The sequence below is a fragment of the Mytilus trossulus genome, chromosome 9 (assembly GCF_036588685.1).
Source record: "Mytilus trossulus isolate FHL-02 chromosome 9, PNRI_Mtr1.1.1.hap1, whole genome shotgun sequence".
NCBI lineage: Eukaryota > Metazoa > Mollusca > Bivalvia > Mytilida > Mytilidae > Mytilus > Mytilus trossulus.
The window spans coordinates 78,310,323-78,329,945 of record NC_086381.1 but is presented as its reverse complement, the minus strand read 5'-3'; the positions used below and the strand labels follow the sequence as shown (position 1 = coordinate 78,329,945).

General features: G+C 32.3%; 1 protein-coding gene across 1 annotated transcript; it reads left to right on the top strand.

Annotated features, from left to right (window-relative positions):
- The first annotated feature begins 2,910 nt into the window (after positions 1 to 2,910).
- Positions 2,911 to 6,692, top strand: LOC134684959 (uncharacterized). The gene is made up of 2 exons (XM_063544282.1): positions 2,911 to 3,251; positions 6,631 to 6,692. The coding sequence occupies exons 1-2, from the start codon at positions 2,939 to 2,941 to the stop codon at positions 6,690 to 6,692; spliced, it is 375 nt and encodes a 124-aa protein (XP_063400352.1). The 5' UTR covers positions 2,911 to 2,938.
- Positions 6,693 to 19,623: the final 12,931 nt, after the last annotated feature.

The window sequence follows — 19,623 nt, the reverse complement described above, 5'->3', positions numbered from 1 at the left end:
TTTTTTCAAGTGATGCAAACCGGTTTAGGACCAAAATAAACTGTGTTTTGGTCTGATAAGACAGAAATTTAGATTTGTCACATTTGATTGAATATGAATTATACTGTTCAAAATCTATTGTGTGCAGAACAGAATTCGAATTCACAGGAGGAGTGAGCCTTTCTGAAGTCTGATTGTTCATGTTATTATATATACTTGAGTTTGATGATCAAATATTGTCAAACAACAAATCAGTCCCTCAACACGTTTTTAGGATTGAAAAAAAACCATCCCATTATGTTGTTTTTCAATGGTAGACATTTTGTATTATCGTCTTTCAAGTTTATTGCTGAGCTTTTTCTATATGCCTTTTAAGTTTCTTAACTAAGTATGACACGGCACTGTACCTAATTAGCTCCCGTAATCGTGTTATTGTCCTCTTGAAAACAGTCTTGTATTCTTGTCTTTCATTTTTTTCTCATGTGCTTTTGTATATGCCTGTTGTGTGTTATTGTTACACATTTGTTTATTTATAGTTTCTTAGCTGTATTTTAAATGCTATCAATGGGAAAGTGAAAAAGTAAAACCAGGTTAAACTAGACTATGTTTTGTAAGTTAGCAGTTGTTCTACAAATGTTTATTTATATGTACTTGTGTGTTGCTTTGGCGTTTGTTTTTGTTGCACTTTAGTGTTTATGTTGCTCCGTTGTTTTCCTTTTTGTAGTTGGTGGGTTTCCTTCGGTTTTGGTTTGTATCCTGAATTTATTTTCTCTCAATTTATTTAACTCTTCGCCATTACTCAATCATATTTTGAAATAAAAATGCAATTTGGAATGCAGTTAGACTCAAACTTAAATATGTTAAATATACAAATTAGGAGTGGTGTTGATGTCGCCAGAAAAAAAAACCAATCAACAACAATAAGAATAAAGTGAATGTGAATAAGTGTATGCAACTGTGAAGCCTTCATAAGTGAGACAAAACAGATATCGTATAATCGTCTATCAAAGGCTCCTTTGATAAATATATACTCCACTGGCTCGATTCCACTACTGGTGGACGTTTCGTTGCAACATTTATCACCATCCCAATAATCAGCACATCTGTGTTGACATGCATATCAATTGAATTGTCATTTTAATAAATTTACTATTTGCCAAAAAAATTATTTTTTCGAAAAACTAAGGATTGTCTTATCCAAGGCATAGGTAAATTTAGTCTTTAGCATATCTTGAGATAATTGACCCTATAATATAGTTATTAAGTCATTAGTAAGTGGACCTAATTATTTCAAACTGTATAAAAACAGTTTTTACTCGCAATAATGAACATTTGCACGTCGATTAAATATATGACAGTATTAAAAAATATATATTCAATAAAACAGAAAAACACATTTAGAGTTATCTCTATTTTAGGCATTATTTCGTGTTATCTCTTTTGTGTGAATTTGTGCATGCTGTCTCTATTGTGGGAATTTGTGCATGTTGTCTCAATTGTAGAAATGATCTCAAGTTGTCTCTATTGTTGGAATCATTTCATGTTGCATCTATTGTGGGAATTATTTCATGTTGTCCCTATCGTGGGAACTATTTTATGCTATATCTATTGTGGGAATTATTTTATGCTGTATCTATTATGGGAATTATTTCATGTTGTCTCTATTGCGGGAACTTTTTGATGCTGAATCTATTGTGGGAATTATTTCTAGTTTTCTCTATTGTGGGAACTGTTTTATGCTGTATCTATTGTCGGATTTTTTTTATGCTGTATCTATTGTAGGAGTTATTTCATGTTGTTTCTATTGTGGGAACTATTTTATGCTGTATCTATTGTGGGAATTATTTTATGCTGTATCTACTGTGGAAATTATTTCATGTTGTATCTATTGCGGGAACTATTTAATGTTGTATCTATTGTGGGAATTATTTTATGTTGTATCTATTGTAGGAACTGTTTTATGCTGTATCTATTGTGGGAATTATTTTATGTTGTATCTATTGCGGGAAGTATTTTATGCTGTATCTATTGTGGGAATTATTTTATGTTGTATCTACTGTGGGAAGTATTTTATGTTGTATCTATTGCGGGAACTATGTTATGCTGTATCTATTGTGGGAATTATTTTATGTTGTATCTATTGTAGGAACTGTTTTATGCTGTATCTTTTGTGGGAATTAGTTTATGTTGTTTCTATTGCGGGAACTATTTTATGCTGTATCTATTGTGGGAATTATTTTAAGTTGTATCTACATGTATTGTAGGAGTTATTTCATGTTGTCTCTATTGCGGGAACTTTTTTAAGCTGTATCTACTGTGGGAATTATTTTAAGTTGTATTTATTGTGGGAGTTATTTCATGTTGTCTCTATTGCGGGAACTATTGTATGCTGTATCTATTGTGGGAATTATTTTAAGTTGTCTCTATTGTGGGAACTATTTTATGATGTATCTATTGTGGGAATTATTTTATGTTGTATCTATTGTAGGAGTTATTTCATGTTGTCTCTATTGCGGTAACTATTTTATGCTGTATCTATTGTGGGAATTATTTTATGCTGTATCTACTGTGGGAATTATTTTAAGTTGTTTCTATTGTGGGAACTATTTTATGATGTATCTACAGTGGGAATTATTTGATGTTGTATCTATTGTAGGAGTTATTTCATGTTGTCTCTATTGTGGGAACTATTTTATGTTGTATCTATTGTGGAAATTATTTTATGCTGTATCTATTGTGGAAACTGTTTTATGCTGTATCTATTGTGGAAATTATGTTATGCTGTATCTATTGTGGAAATTATTTTATGCTGTATATATTGTAGAAATTAATTTCATGTCTCTATTGTGGGAATTATTTCATGCTGTATCTATTGTGGGAATTATTTCATGACTATATTGTGGGAATTTTTCTGTTCTCTATTGTAGAAAATATTTCGTTACCATCCTGTTCAATAAAAATGTGCCTTAGTTGTACAATTGAACCAGACATCTTAAATCTAACTTGTAAGATTGATAAACTCCATCTGCCAGTTTCTATCCACAACAATTTCGGAAAGGAAGTTGCATTCTGTAGTCTTCCTTTCCCGTCTCCGTTATGCATATCAGGTAATAAAAATACAACTGTACGACAAAACATTCACACAAATGAAACTGTGGTTACAATCAGAGAAATAACCGATCAAAGAATAAATGGTAACTGGTCATGTCTGCACGGATATGGAAGAGATATGTATGAAGCAGATCTTGAAATCAACATTCCAATATTAGAAGGTATTATTTATTTAATTTTTCATATATACTTTTTAAAACAAACTGCTCCATTGTAATATGTTTGTGAAAGTTGTCTACATAAAACTAGAGGCTCTAAAGAGCCTGTGTCGCTCACCTTGGTATATGTGAATATTAAACAAAGGAAGCAGATGGATTGATGACAAAATTGTGTTTTGGTGATGGTGATGTGCTTGTAAATCTTACTTTACTAAACAGTCTTGCTGCTTACAATTATCTCTATCTATAATGAACTTGGCCCAGTAGTATCAGTGGAAATGTTAATAAAAATTAATGAAAATTGTTAAAAATTGACTTTAAGGACATTAACTGCTTAGGTGGTCAATTGACCATTTCGGTCATGTTGACTTATTTGTAAATCTTACTTTGCTGAACATTATTGCTGTTTACAGTTTATCTCTATCTATACTAATATTCAAGATAATAACCAAAAACAGCAAAATTTCCTTAAAATTACCAATTCAGGGGCAGCAACCCAACAACGGGTTGTCCGATTCATCTGAAAATTTCAGGGCAGATAGATCTTGACCTGATAAACAATTATACCCCTTGTCAGATTTGCTCTAAATGCTTTGGTTTTTGAGTTATAAGCCAAAAACTGCATTTTACCCCTATGTTCTATTTTTAGCTGTGGCGGCCATCTTGGTTAGTTGACCGGCTCACGCAACACATTTTTAAACAAGATACCCCAAAGATGATTGTTGTCGAGTTTGGATTATTTTGGTCCAGTAGTTTCAGAGGAGAAGATTTTTGTAAAAGATAACTAAAATTTACGAAAAATGGTTAAAAATTGACTATAAAGGGCAATAACTCCTAAAGGAATCAACTGACCATTCGGTCATGTTGACTTGTTTGTAAATCTTACTTTGCTGAACATTATTGCTGTTTACAGTTTATCTCTATCTATAATAATATTCAAGATAATAACCAAAAACAGCAAAATTTCCTTAAAATTACCAATTCAGGGGCAGCACCCCAACAACGGGTTTTCCGATTCATCTGAAAATTTCAGGGCAGATAGATCTTGACCTGATAAACAATTATACCCCTTGTCAGATTTGCTCTAAATGCTTTGGTTTTTGAGTTATAAGCCAAAAACTGCATTTTACCCCTATGTTTTATTTTTAGCCGTGGCAGCCATCTTGGTTATTTGACCGGGTAACGCCACACATTTTTTAATCTAGATACCCAGATGATGATTGTGGCCAAATTTGGTTTATTATGGCCCAGTGGTTTCAGAGGAGAAGATTTTTGTAAAAGATAACGACGACGGACGACGACGCCGGACGCCGGACGCAGGACGACGACGACGGACGCCGGACGCAGGACGACGACGACGGACGCCGGACGCCAAGTGATGGGAAAATCTCACTTGGCCCTTCGGTCCAGGTGAGCTAAAAACGATGCATACATGTATTGATCAAGCTTGTTACGAGTATATGATGAATATTATACAAAAAGGCTTGATATATCTTTATTTTCATGGAACCAATGCATGACATCGGTACATAGATAACAAGTACTGTACAACAATACAGATTTCTTATTTGAACTTACATTTTCTTTTTCTTTTGGGGCCTTTAAGATTTGAATATGCGGTATGGCTTTGCCTATTGTGGAATGCCGTACGGTGAGTTTAGTTGGAATTCGGTATCATTATGTCTCTTGTAGAGATATGTCTTATTGGCAATAATACCATATACTTTCAATTTCATATTTACTGAGCAATCTATAGAAATGTATTCACACAAATATTTTGGTCTTCTATAACCAAAAACTATGTAACAAAAACAAAGTGTGTCATCCATACGACGAGCAGTAAATAAAGAATAATGATTATAATTAAATGTAAAATCATGTCCTGCTTTAAAACTAAGGTTTCGATCTGTATATTTCATATTAAAGTGGCCTAAATAAATGGATTCTAGATATTTTGGATTGATATTAATGGTGTTTTAATTGAGAAAGAACCTTCAAAATGTGGTGCACGTGGACAGGGATATTAAAAACATGAAAAAAGAAACCTAATGTGTAAGGTGATTTCGAAAAGACAGAATAAATATTATAGTCATACTCAGGGTTTCCGCTGGCGGTCGCCATTTTCGCAAATTGCGAAAAAAATAATAATTGTGGCGATTAAAATTCGTCCTTGGCGAAAGAATTTGGCGAAAGAAATATATAAAACGATTTATTTTCAGCCATCTTGTTTATTTACTTTTTTCGGGTTTCTCTGACTTTACCAATCAGACAATACTCGGAATTCACCTTGAACTCGTTAAGATTTTGACAGAAAATCAACAATCAGCTGATTGCACTCATAGCTATCGACATCAAAGGACTAATTAATAAAGGTGTTGATTGTTATAATATGACAAAATGATATGATTAAATGGCTTCTGTCACATGTCACAAAAGGGAACTATTAACCACTTTGCGACGCACGTGTTTGAAGCAAAATTTTTATGCTGCCTGTCCTTCTTTTAATGATAGTCCAGAAAAGAAAATCGTTGTTATGACGGGAAATGTTCAAAAGCAAAAAAGATCTCTGATTTAAAACTTTATCATTTAACTTTCATATAGATCATTGATTTGAGTGGGTTCTCCAAAGTCGTTTCAGTGACACACGTATTTCAAGCATATAGTTTTACTTATTTACGATGGTCTAGAAAAGAAAACTGTCGTTATGAAGAAATATATTCAAAAGGTTGGCATGAGAGGCATGAGAGTAACCCTTCAATGTAATGACTACACCTTACATGAGGGATCAATTTCAAGTGATAAGATGCTTCGTTCTGTTGTAAAACCATTTCTTATTTAGGGGGGGGGGGGGGGGGCTGAAAAAAAAGGAAAATTTAAAAAGAAAAATATATTGTGTTACTTGGCGAAAAAAATAATAAAGTGGCGAAAAATATATTGTTTTAGCGAAAGAGGTGGCGAAAAAAATAATTGACCCAGGGGAAACCCTGGTCATACTTATAACATAATGTCGACCTGATTGTAACAAAACTCAATATTTTGACGTATTGCATCATACAGAATATTAAAGGTAATGTTTGATAGATATAAAAGTACACCATTATAGGTCAATGTACGGCACTTCAACACGGAATCTTGGCTCACACCGATCAACAAGATAAAAAGCCCCAAAATTACTAGACTAGTGTAAAACCATTTAAACGGGAACATTTCTAATTTGAGCACTTTTAATGTAAATGAAAATAAGGAGAATAATTCTGAACATATTTAATAAAATAAATAAAGTGTCAGTTGTTCTGATAAATATCGTTGGTAGGAATATATGATTTAAGCTCAGGTTTTTTTTCTATTTGTGTAAATACATAACTAACATGGTATTTTTCAGGACAACACAAAAGAGAACAAACTGAGGGTAAGATAACAGTATCTAATTTAATTCTGTATTAGATTTTTTTCAGAAATTGTTCTGTACTTCAAATTTTTGGGTCATGCAAAGTCGAAATGGGACATAAATAATTATTTATGATTGCACATGCATGGTAGTCATAAAAATACATTTGAAACTGGTATCAATTATGGACTTTATAATCAAGAAAGTAAAGTTTTCCCCTCATATAATATCATAAAGTGATCACTCGATCTAATTTGTCCGCCTCATATATTTGAATTACATGTAGATGATAAAGTCAGGATCGATGAACTAAACCTTAAAAATGTGTGTGCCAATGATATTTTACCTATAAAGATTTTCCTTTCGCAAGTTGTGACTTTGATTAAGAGTTGTTTCTATGTCACTCATAACACACATTATTTCAATATTGCATTTTTTCCTTGTTAACGTTATATTCTAACCAACTGTGTATATGTTACCTGTTTAAATCCCAGAATTTGTTTGTCCGTGAGTGCAATGTATTCCTTTGTTGTTTCAATAGTTCAAATGGAAAATTTGAAATGTTAATTAACACTATTTTAGGAATGTCGTTCTCTTCAAATTAGAATTGAATACCAACTGATTGTAAGGTATTTTATAATGGCCTTTTATTTACCAGCCAATGTGCAATCTTAAATCTTATTTGAAGCTATGTTTTACAGACTTACTTTCACCGAAGGAAATATCGTGGTATACCATAGCAGGAATCAGTATTTCAGTTTTAACAATTCTGTGTGTGTTAGGAATCTGCATATATAAAAGATACAGTGAGTCTTTTATATCTGTCATGATACACCTAATTCAGATTATAACTAGTGTATCTTATACCGATACTAAAATTGGTAATTCTAAAGAATTTTGATACATATTATTAAGACCAAAATATTCTTTTAGATCAGGTATATTTTTAAATTCAAGGTCTATGATATTGGTGGTTTAAATGTTCCGACGTAGACTTCATCCCGATATCACTCCCGTTTATACCAGCTATATTTAAACTTCTGTAGTAGTCATACACACAATCAAAGGACTAGCGTCATTGTTTACTCATGATGTTTTTTTTATACATTTTTATTTGTTTTTCTTGCCGGTTCCAAATTCTATAATGCTCTGACAAGTGACATATGTATATTGTGTTGAGACACATGATTTAAAAAGACGCTAAAGATACTCAAATTAAATCATAACTTATAAGTCTTGAACAAAGTGACAATGGCACTGCAAATTAAACAAAAACGTGAACAGTGGGTATGTCCGGAAAGTTATGAAAACGGGGCGAAAGATACCAGAGGGACAGTCAAACTCATCGATAAAAAATAAACTGACAACGCCATTTTATAAAATCTCAAAAGATCACCTGATCGTTGATAGTGTATATTTCTTATTTGTTGATAACATTTCAGTTTAAATATATTTTTGTCACCACTTTTTATTTATTGATATTTCAGAAGAGATGGCCGATATGCTGTGGTTTTTATCTTATATTTTTTTTTCTATTTATGTTTTATTTAATGGCTTTCATTATAACTATTTCAATTTATGATGTAGCGTTCATATCTTCTTTGTATTTTTTATAGGAAACGTGTTTGCGAATGACATGTATAAAGGTAAGTATATTTGACAGCATTATGATTTCGAAAGATTAAATAGGAATATGAGGCTATTCTACATTGAAGCCCACGTGCAACCAAAAGTTCTACTTAAGAACGCATAGAAAGTTATCCACCAAGCAAGTAGTTTGTTAACGACGTAACAACCATCACACTTGTTGTAATTTTTGCTTGTTGTAATTTTTTCTTGTTGTAATTTTTGCATATTGTTAAAGCATAAGTTATTACAAGCAATATTGTATACTACTTTCATGAGAAATTTTTAGTGTGAATGCAACAGACAAATAAAAACAAACCTTGTATAGCCTATTTTTTTGTGTTCTGGTTGATTTTTCTTTATTAGGTCTTTCAACCTTTCAGGTGAAAGACCTATTGTTTTTGTTCTGATAATTAGGTCTTTCCACTTTTCTGTGGAAAGACCTACATGTATTGGATTTGTTCTGATTATTATTTTTTTTCTTCCGCCAACTTTTTTTCCCTACGCTGTTTTTTTGTTTCGCAACATGTCGCTTAGATAAATGAAATATAATATCGAACATTTTATGCGGTGTTGAAACTAACCCTGCTAAACCGAATACTTTCCCATATAAGAGTTATCTCCCCGAACACTGTTTTTCTTGTTATCGCTTAATCTTCACAACCGTATAAGAAACTGACAAATTTATTTTTCCAAATGGCGCGTTACATCCTCAGAATGTTCTGTTTTATTTTGACCGAAGCCGTTTAGAGAATCCATATGAGATTTATTTCCCCTTTTGTTTTTGAAATTTTAATTTTAAAATGTATTTTAAACTGGAAAACCATAAATGATAGAGACCTAGGGTCTTTTAATTTTAGATCCTTGGTCTAAAAAAAATGATAATTAGGTCAAGGTCAAAGGTCAAGGTCGTATTTTAAAAATTTAATTGGTCTTTGATTTCCCTATAACGTTAAAATGGTTATAAATACAGAAAATTTACATAGTGAAAAATGTTTGGTACCTCAAGGGGCAACTTTGTTACTTTTCGACTGTATTGGTTTTACAAGTTCACAAGGTCAAAGGTCAAGGTCATGTACAAAGGTTTTGAAATATTGGCACTACTTGAAGAGTTTTATGTGTTTGAATGCCAACCAACCAACCAACCAACCAACCAACCAACCAATCAATCAATCAATCAATCAGTGCATGCATGTTTCCGTCTCATGTGTTTAAGAAAGGGTCAAAGATCTTTTATGTTTTTTTTTCGCTGTTTCAATTGACCCTTTCCAACGTGTTTAACCAACCAACCAACCAACAAACAAACCAATCAATCAATCAATCAATCAATCAATCAATCAATCAACTAATCAATCATTGCATGCATGATTCCGTCTTGTGTGTTTAATACGGGGTCCAAGGTCTCGTTTGTTTTTTTCCGCTTGTTTCAAGAGACCCTATCCCAAGTGTTAAAGTAATAAACCAACCAACCAATCAATCAATCAATCAATCAATACGTATGGCAGTTTATTTATGACAGTATATTTAAAACATTATGGAAGGAAAAAACTCTCAATCATTCAAGAAGAATTGAGTTTTAATAATGTTCTTACATCTCTTCTGAAAAAAAAATCTACATGTACTCTTACACTTCAAGTCCAAACGACCTCATAATAAGCAGGGCATACATGTACTTAAAGTAAAAAAAAAAAACGTGGTGCAGCTACCTCTCAAGAATTTTCCTAGAGAAAAGATGCCGTAAAAATCGCTTGCGTCCGTAAATCTCAGTGAAATCCTACAATAAAATGACCTCTCCTAGATTGAAATACTAATCTATATATGTTACAAACAGGTGCTGAAAAATGTATATTATCAGAAAATAATCCTTAAATGTGTTTTAAAGTTACACCGGATCAATTAAATCCAAATCATGCACTGCTGGTGAACTTTGATCAAAAATGACAATTTCCTACAATGACAAAAGAAATACATTGTGTACATTCCGTCTCTATACATGTTGTCTGTTCTACGTCCCCGCCTGAAAAGAAATAAAAAAGTTTTCGTTATTATAAACCAGCGTCACGTGATGTCTCCTCAATCTGGAGCGCGCGCTGGACCTACAATAAAATAAAAACTTTCCAAACTAAACATAAAACGTCTCCGGTAATACAATAATATAGTCCATACACTAACAAACAAACAAACAAACAAACAATCCTTCCCTCCCCCAAATCAATCATGTTTCAAAGGGGGAACAGACCGCTTACAATTGCTTTTCAAAAGCAATTGATTTATATGAATTTTGTAATTGCTTTGCTAGTTTGTATTCTACTAAGTATCAGTTTCATCAACACTGTACGGAATGTTAACGACAAAACAGATTAAAAAAGGACTAGTAACTACTTTTATTTGGAGGATGCAAAAACAATGACACATACAAAACTAACCCTAAGACATTTAAGACAGACAGAAAATACCTCAAATGAGTGGCTGAACAATACGATTACTGTATACGGATGATTATTGTTTTCAAAAACTTGTAGGGGAGTATAGGCATTATGAAATCGACAATCTCTGCATTCGTTTTCCACATTTATCTCAAAATGTCATGAAATCGAAACATGACATTTAAATCAATTTCCAAACGTAGACTTAATAAATATTCCAATTAAACACAAAATATAGAAACTGTTCCCTTCCCCGGTTTACAATCGTATTATTTGTTCATACTGCAGACAAATATATAACAAATGTAAAGTTTTTTTAACAATATGTATGTGTTCCTTCTTCCTGGTCCACTATGAAGTGCTTAAAAGTCACTTGTTAACATTGCAACAAGACACATGATTTAAAAGGAGGCAACAAATGCCAAAATTATATCCTAACTTAGAAGTCGAAAACAAACTGACAATGTCATAGCCGAACAAAGACTGACCAACATGAATCTGACTATCATGTGATTTCGAAAGATTAGATACGAAATAGTATGCTTCTCCATATTGAAGCATACTTCAGAACATATAGAAAGTTATCCACCAAGCAAGTAGTTACTTCACTCCATCACAACCATCACCCTTGTTGTATTTTTTGCACGTTGTCAAAGTATACGTTATATCCAGCAATATTTGATAATACTTGCAAGACAAAGTTTAGTGTGAATGCAACATACAAATAAAAACAAACCTTGAATAGACTATTTTTTGTGATATGGTTGATTTTCCTTTATTGTAAATGCATTGCTAGTGTATATTCTACGAAGAATCGGTCTAAATCATCCTCTTCTCCTAAAGATCAGTTTTATGAATTTTACATAGTTAATAATCTATATCGTCGCTGGGCTTCTAAAATGTCGTATATGACTTTTTTTACTAAAAATACTTTTTGACACCAATGGTCTGGGCGGGAGGAAATCTTTAAAATAACAAAAAAGCATACAGTTAGACCAATCAAAATTTGTGAAATAAGACATATTACAAAGGTGACAATGTCAGTTGGTTGTAAAGTTTGCTTCCAAAATGTTGTATGAAAACTTGAAAATCGTTGTAGAATGGCTTTGGGAAAAAAATAATTGTAAATTTCTTTATTTCTGTGAAAATAATTTAAGTTCTTGGATAATCCAGAAATGTCAACGTTTTATTTCACAGCTATTTACAAAAATGATCAGGTTCACATACAACATTTTGAAAGTATGTATTTTGTCAAATTTTTCAAAGCCTGTATGAAATAGACAATCTCTGATTTCTTGAAAAAATTGTAATTTACAACATTTTGGAAGCCCAGTGACGATATGAATCAATAACTGTATGGAATGTTCACGGCAAAAAAGATTAAAATAGGAATAGGAATTACGCATCATTGGAGTATGCCTCAATAACAAAAAGAAAATAATGCCACATACATAACTAACCCTAAGTCATTTATTACAGACCTAAAGTTCTCCAAATGAGTGGATAAACAATCTGATTACTGTATACGGATGATTATTGTTTCAAAAGTTTGGTGTGTCGTATAGGCATATGCATTATGAAATAGACAATCTCTGATTTCGTATTTCACATTATTTGAAAATGTTATGAAATCGACAGATGACATTTAAATTATTTTCCACACGTAGACTTAAGAAATAACCTAATGAAACACAATATGTAGAACTTGTTCCCTTCCTCGGAATGCATTCGTTTTCATTGTTTTTCCGCAAACGAAGATTTAACAAATGTATAGATTTTTTAACAATATTTATGTGTTCCTTCTTCCTGGTCCTGTATGTAGTTCTTACAAGTCACGTATTAATATTACAATAAGATACATGATTAACAAGGCGGCGAAAGATGCCAAAAGGATATCCAAACTAAGAAGTCAAAAACAAAGTGACAATGTCATAGCCGAATAAAGACTGATCAACATTAATCTCACTAATAACTAGGGGTTTGTCATGTGCTCTTGAATGGTATACATATCGTGCTAAAGGAAGCACTAAAACTGGTGAAAAGTTTTATAAAAAGGTAACAATCGAGTAAAATAGGAATGGTTACCACAATTGGAACACACCCGATGTCATCCCTGAAACAGAAATTCCACAACGGTACCCAACTTGTGATGGCGTACGTGACAACGTTAAAAGAATGCAGATGAAGAACGAAGATTTCTACAAGTGATTTTGTTATTCTGTAAAAAGTTATGATATTTCGAAAATAGGCATTGCATTGATATTGTTTTTTTTCAAGTTGATAACTTCTCAGTTTGAAAATATTTGTGTCACCACTTTTTTTCAAAATGATTTTTGAAAAGTGAGGTCATTTTATTGTAGGATTTCACTGAGATTTACGGACGCAAGCGATTTTTACGGCATCTTTTCTCTAGGAAAATTCTTGAGAGGTAGCTGCACCACGTTTTTTTTTTTTACTTTAAGTACATGTATGCCCTGCTTATTATGAGGTCGTTTGGACTTGAAGTGTAAGAGTACATGTAGATTTTTTTTTCAGAAGAGATGTAAGAACATTATTAAAACTCAATTCTTCTTGAATGATTGAGAGTTTTTTCCTTCCATAATGTTTTAAATATACTGTCATAAATAAACTGCCATACGTATTGATTGATTGATTGATTGATTGGTTGGTTGGTTTATTACTTTAACATATGATGTGCGGTTAAAATGGTTAATACCTAATTGGTAGCTTTTTCTCTGTTTTGTTTTTTAATGATTATCATTATCACTTTTACAATCTGTAATGTAGTTTTCATATTTTCTTAGCGCCATTATTGCCACACAAAAAGGAAAAGAATGAAAAAAGTAAGTTAATTTGGCAGCATTGTGATTTCAATAGAAAACAGATATGGCAATAGTCAAGACATATTCATGTTGACCGATTTTTTTTCTTCAAATTCTCATATTTGATTTATAACAATGTAAAACATTTATTCAAACTGTTAAAAGTCTAAAATAAACAATTAACCAGGCACGGGCATAACACAAACGTAGCCTAATTATTTATCGAGTTGGCCTCTAATGTTATCTATTGACCATATAATCGATTTGAACATAAATAAAGACATAAATAGATTTAGCAAACTCGTGCTGTTGGATTATTCTAGGTCTACTTAATTTATTATTATAGATGAAAAATAAATGTTTATCATCGTTTTTACCTGTATAAGAATGATATTTTGTTGATCGAATAAGTCAATCAAATAATGTTGACATTTGTTTCCTTTAGATAACTTTACACATACAATTCACGTGTCATTCATCTGAAGTTAAGAGGTTAAATTGAAGTTCACATGAATACGGATCTAATTTGACCGAATTATTCACCTGTAAGTGAATAATTCATAATCAATGTTTTCAGCATATTTTGACAAAATTGAACCATACTGGCTGATAAATGCGAATTATTATTTCACTATTTCCTTTTTTTCATAATTGAGCAAAACATATAATAAATTTTTATTTTCGTATACATCTCGTAGCTAGTGCCCCTTTAACTAGTTATATTCCACCTCGAAACCCACATGTTACCAACTGTTAGCTCTTAAAAAATAAAGCAAGTTGAATGTGATTGTTAAATTTGATAGATGCTATTCGTGCTTCTTTGCTAAATATTTTTTGTTTTTTATTTTTGATTGTGACACATTTATGACTGCTGTTTTTACAATTTTACCTATTCTGTCTGTTTTGTTCACGCATCGTTGTAAACATAATGGCATTTGAAACGACTATCATACATGTGACAGGTATAGCGCTAAACACCTAGGTTCAATCCACCACTTTCTACATTTAAAAATGCCTGTATTAAGTCAGGAATATGACAGTTGTTTGATGTGCTTGAAATTTTGATTTTGCCATTTGATTAGGGACTTTCCGTTTTTAATTTTCCTCGGAATTCAGTATTTTTGTGATTTTACTTTTTAGAAATAGAAAGACGAGATATAATAATCCTATATAAGTCAACCTAAATAACGAAACCATTACAATTGTATCATCAGGCGCCAATTAACAAAAAAATAATGATTTGAGAGGACATGCAGTTAGTGAAAGCTAGTGTAAAGACAAAATAAATTAATAATAGAAAAATGCATCACAGACTAAAATCAGCTAAAACACATGCCATTTATTTAGTATTCTAACGTCTCGGACAGTCAAAGAAGACATACGTTGTGCAAGTGCCTAAAGAATTGACCAAACGAGATTGACGTCATTGTATTGAATGCAGATAACGGAGAAATTTTAGACAAATGAATTTATTTGTTTTTTGCATTTTTTTGTTTGCCATGTGATATCCATAACATTGGAAAAAATGACACATGAAACTGTTGAAGATTTTAATTTGATGTTTTTGGGCTTTGGTGCATCTAAATGGATACGATACGGTAAATAAACAGCAATCACACGACAAACATCGTCAAGGATAACTTTTTTAAATACTTATACAAAAGTCAATACTATAACCTGTAAATCATTCTGTGTTCATACGAAGTCGGATTAAATTTAACAGAAACCAAACAAATGTATCAGACACATGTGCCCTAAGTATGCTCAAACTCGTTAATTAATCTTGATCTATAGATGAGCAAAACATGCATGACATACGTCTGCAGTGTTTGTCTATCCTTCCATTTGAATGATATGCACATGCACATGTATAATCGTAATGACTTCTTTATGCACTTGTTAGTTTTTTTTAACAAAACAAAAAAAAAAACATTTAAAAATAGGATTACTTTTCAATAAGGACACATTGCATTAATTTGACTATTTGACAAGTTTACTTCGAAAATTTTGTAACCACTTCGTCTTCAATTCGACAGTTGTTATACATTCGTGTGATGTTTGAGCTTTTGATTTTGCTATATGATTAAATAGTTTCCTTTTTGAATTCTCAAGTTACAAAATATGAAAACCACAAAAGCAGCATAATAGTTTATACCTGCCACTGATTTCAATTTTATTCAAGGTGCAGAATTAACAGAAGTACCAGACGCACCAGACGCACAAAAAACAGAAACTCAACTTTGATTTTCGATTATAAATTGTATACATTAAAATAATTATCTCTCATGGTATGCTCTTTCTTTGTTTTAACATATGATGACACTTATGATTGTAATCTAGTACACGATAGACTTGTATGTATATAGCATGTACTTTTTACTCAATATAGCATGAATATATTTATTGAATTTTTTTTTCATGGCATACACACATACACATGTAAGTGCTGAGAGAAACAATTAACGCATTTGATCAGATGCAAAAGTCGATTGTATTCTTTGAATTGAGATACAAAAATGTAACAACAAAATAAGGAACAGAAACCTCAAGTTGCATATAAATTTCAATGGAATGACCGGTAATATAACCCACAAAATATGTGATACTAGAAAAACGGAACCAATCACTTCTGTACATTAAACTAAAATTTGTGTACAAGCTGTAGTAACCATTTAAATAAACTCATCATAGATACAAGTATTATTATTTTCCGCCAGACACGCGGTTCGTTAATAAAGATTCACCAATGACACTCGAATGAGCATATGTTAAAGGCTAAAGACAGTTCAAGAGGACCAAAAATTCCAGATACAGCTAAGGTGATATATTCCTTGAGCCCTAATATTCTTTTTTAAAATCATCACATTTGTGTTGCTACTGGATGGGATAAACAATGATTTAATGGTATTCCACCTTCACCAGCCCGTGGTATGCTGTTTACACGCCGTAAAAGGTTTGTCACGGGTATTTCACAGACTGCTGCAACCATGTGTCTCAAATCATAAAATATTCGAATTTAAAACATCGAAAAGATTGGTACAGGTAAAATGTGGTTGCAACCGCCATCACATTATCCTGGTCAATTCATAAGTGTTGCACTTTAAAATATTTGCACATTTCGTAAGACCTGAGAGTCACGGATACAAAATTACTGATAATCCAGAATAGGTTAAATCATTTGTCATACAATTTCATCGTGATACTATTGTTTTCACAATAAGAAACTGTCATAAACATTTGATACATCGAAATCAATAGAAACTGATTTCATACAAAAAACTTTGGTGACTTAAGATACCTGCAAATATTTTACGTATTTAATACTGCATATGAAAAAAAAATCAACTGTCAAGATATGTTTTCCCACCCATTTTTAACCATATGTATATTCAATCCAATATTGAAAATTAGGGACGATTGAAAACAAACTTGATGAACAAAGAGATGATTTCAGCTTCCTTAAGGTTTAATTTTGATTTCTATGTAGCAACATTCAACCAGTCTCTGCTAGTCCAGGCGGGTATGTCATATCGTGTTTTCTTGATGAGAGGTTGCTGCTAACAAGGAACTATTAAATCAAGAGTTATGAATGATGAAGTTGAAACCATCCTTTCGTAAATTTTATGGACACCATCACGAGTCGGTTTACCCGTAGTGAATATACGTTTGACCATGTTCAAAGATGATGTTGAATAAGTTCCTTATTTTGTAACTATATAATCCCATTCCTTTTTCACGAATGTGACCTACCAAATTAGACTATTTACCGGGTTTGTAATATCATGAGTAAAACGACACGTGGAGAGGGACCCGCTTACTCTTCCAAAGCACCTGAAATCACCCACAGTTTGTTTGTGATTTACAAAAGAACAACAAAAGTTAGAAATATACAGGTCTTGGATTTGAATACTAGTAATGAAATAATATTTTTTTACAAAACCGCATGCACTTTTAGTATATTCTGCTGAATCATTTATTGAGTTATTAAGAACAAATCAGCCCTAATACTGCTAAATCAGAATGTGCAATACTGGTGACGTTGTCCTGTCAAACAAAAACTCACCTTTGTTTCAAGTAAAGTAATATTTGACAAATAGGTTTGAAGTGTCTTGTTTAGACATCTCTATGTTCTTAATATTTTTATAAATTTATATGCTAGACGAAAAATTTGTCAACATTAGTTGAGAAGGAATCGCAGCATATTCTATATGAAGTCCGAGTAAATAATAGAGTTGGAGAGCATTATTAATGTGCCACAATTTTTCGAAAGATTTGGCAAACTTGTCAGTTCAAAAGGATATAAAAAAAATTAAAGCTTTGATCAACTGTTAATAGTCAATTAAATTTATAATACAAGAAATATAACTCATACTTCCCTGTGAACTAAATGTGTTTCACAACTGGATGAACATTACAATTGGACAGTGGTTAGTGTATCCTATAGGTATAATGGATACGTATGTAAGACTTAAATATGTGTTGATACGTTATAATACTCGGAGTTAAGATATTATTTTTATAGGGTTTTCAGTCTTTGATAGAAATATAAACGTATTTTTCTTATACATCGGGAGAGAGAATAACAACCAAATATGTCACTCTATCATTGGTTACATGGTGTGTTAGTGACCTAATACGATATATATGGGGTCAGTAAATTCCATATGTGGTGAGAGTTATTTTATTTTACCGACTATCATCATGTGTCGTATTTTGACTAGCGGCCTATCAAAGTGATCAAGTCTTCAAAACTTAGTATCAAGAGCATTAAATGGCCAACTAATAGATATTCATGTCAACACCGACGTGCTGACTACTAGACTGGTGATAACCTCGGGTACGAAACGTACCCCAAAAGTGGCATCAACCCAGTGGTGTAAATAATTATCAACGGTACCAGGATTACCATTAATTTCGCCGGTCGCGCGTTTCGTCTACAAAGGACTTATTGTAACAAAAAAATCAGTTTAGACATAAGACAAAATTTTTAATTCATCGTTGAACTGTAATCTATAATAAATTATCCATTTGAGCAATGCGTTAACAATAAATACATATAAAATCATTCTTTTATCCTAGGTTGTTATGAGACGCGTTAATTGTTGCTATGATGCTCTCTTCGAGGTCCGCGCTCTTGGTTTATAAAGACACCGATTCATTGTGTAAGTTCGCTCATTTGTTATCAGCAAATAAAGAAGTTAAAATTCAGAAGTTTGTAACCTAGTTGAGCTCAAAGCGTTGTGGTTTTGAAGGTAGCGGTTTTTAAAGTCTTTACGATTGTTGCAAGCTACCGGGTTATTCTGATACTGTAATTTCCCTCGGGAATGGTCGCAGTCCCTCGAACAGGTGGTTTGTAATAGTCTGTTGACTTTTGTGCTTCGGAGACTAAGGTTTACATTTATTGCAAGCTACCGCGTTGTTCCGAAACTGTAATTTCTCTCGGGAATGGTCGCGGTTTCTCGAACAGATAGCTTGTAATAATCTGGTGACTTAGGTGCTCCGGAGACTAGGTGCTTCAAAACTAGTTGTCTCAGGAACTAGGTGCTTCAGAGACTAGTCATTTCAGGACTAGGTGTTTTAGAGACTTGGTGTCTCAGAACTAAGTGTTTCATGGTTTTTTTTAGGAAAAAAAAGTTTGTTTCCAGTTTTTTGGAGAAAAAAAAAATGTTTTTGATTCTGAGAGAAAAAAAATGTTTGTTTCACCCTCAGCTGCCACTATATGTAATGCTAAAATTGAAAGAAAAAAATGTTTTCAACTTGTCGCGAAAAAAAATAGATTGTTTATCGCCGTAGGCGAAAAAAAAAATTTGTCCAGAAAAAAAAACATAGCCCCGCAATAGATACTTATTACGAATCAACTGTTGACGGACTGCAAGATTAGGATTCGGGTAGCAGATTAAAAAAAAATAATTAATGTTTTTTCAAATATTTATTTTTATAATTAACTATATTTCGTTGTTTTCTAGCAATGTGCAGTTCAATCTCCATATCCCGAATCTATATCATACATATTGGAAACCTCAAAATGGGATCTAATACACTTAAGAATGGAAATGGGGAATGTGTCAAAGTGACAACAACCCGACCAAAGACCAGAAAACAGTCGATGTCCA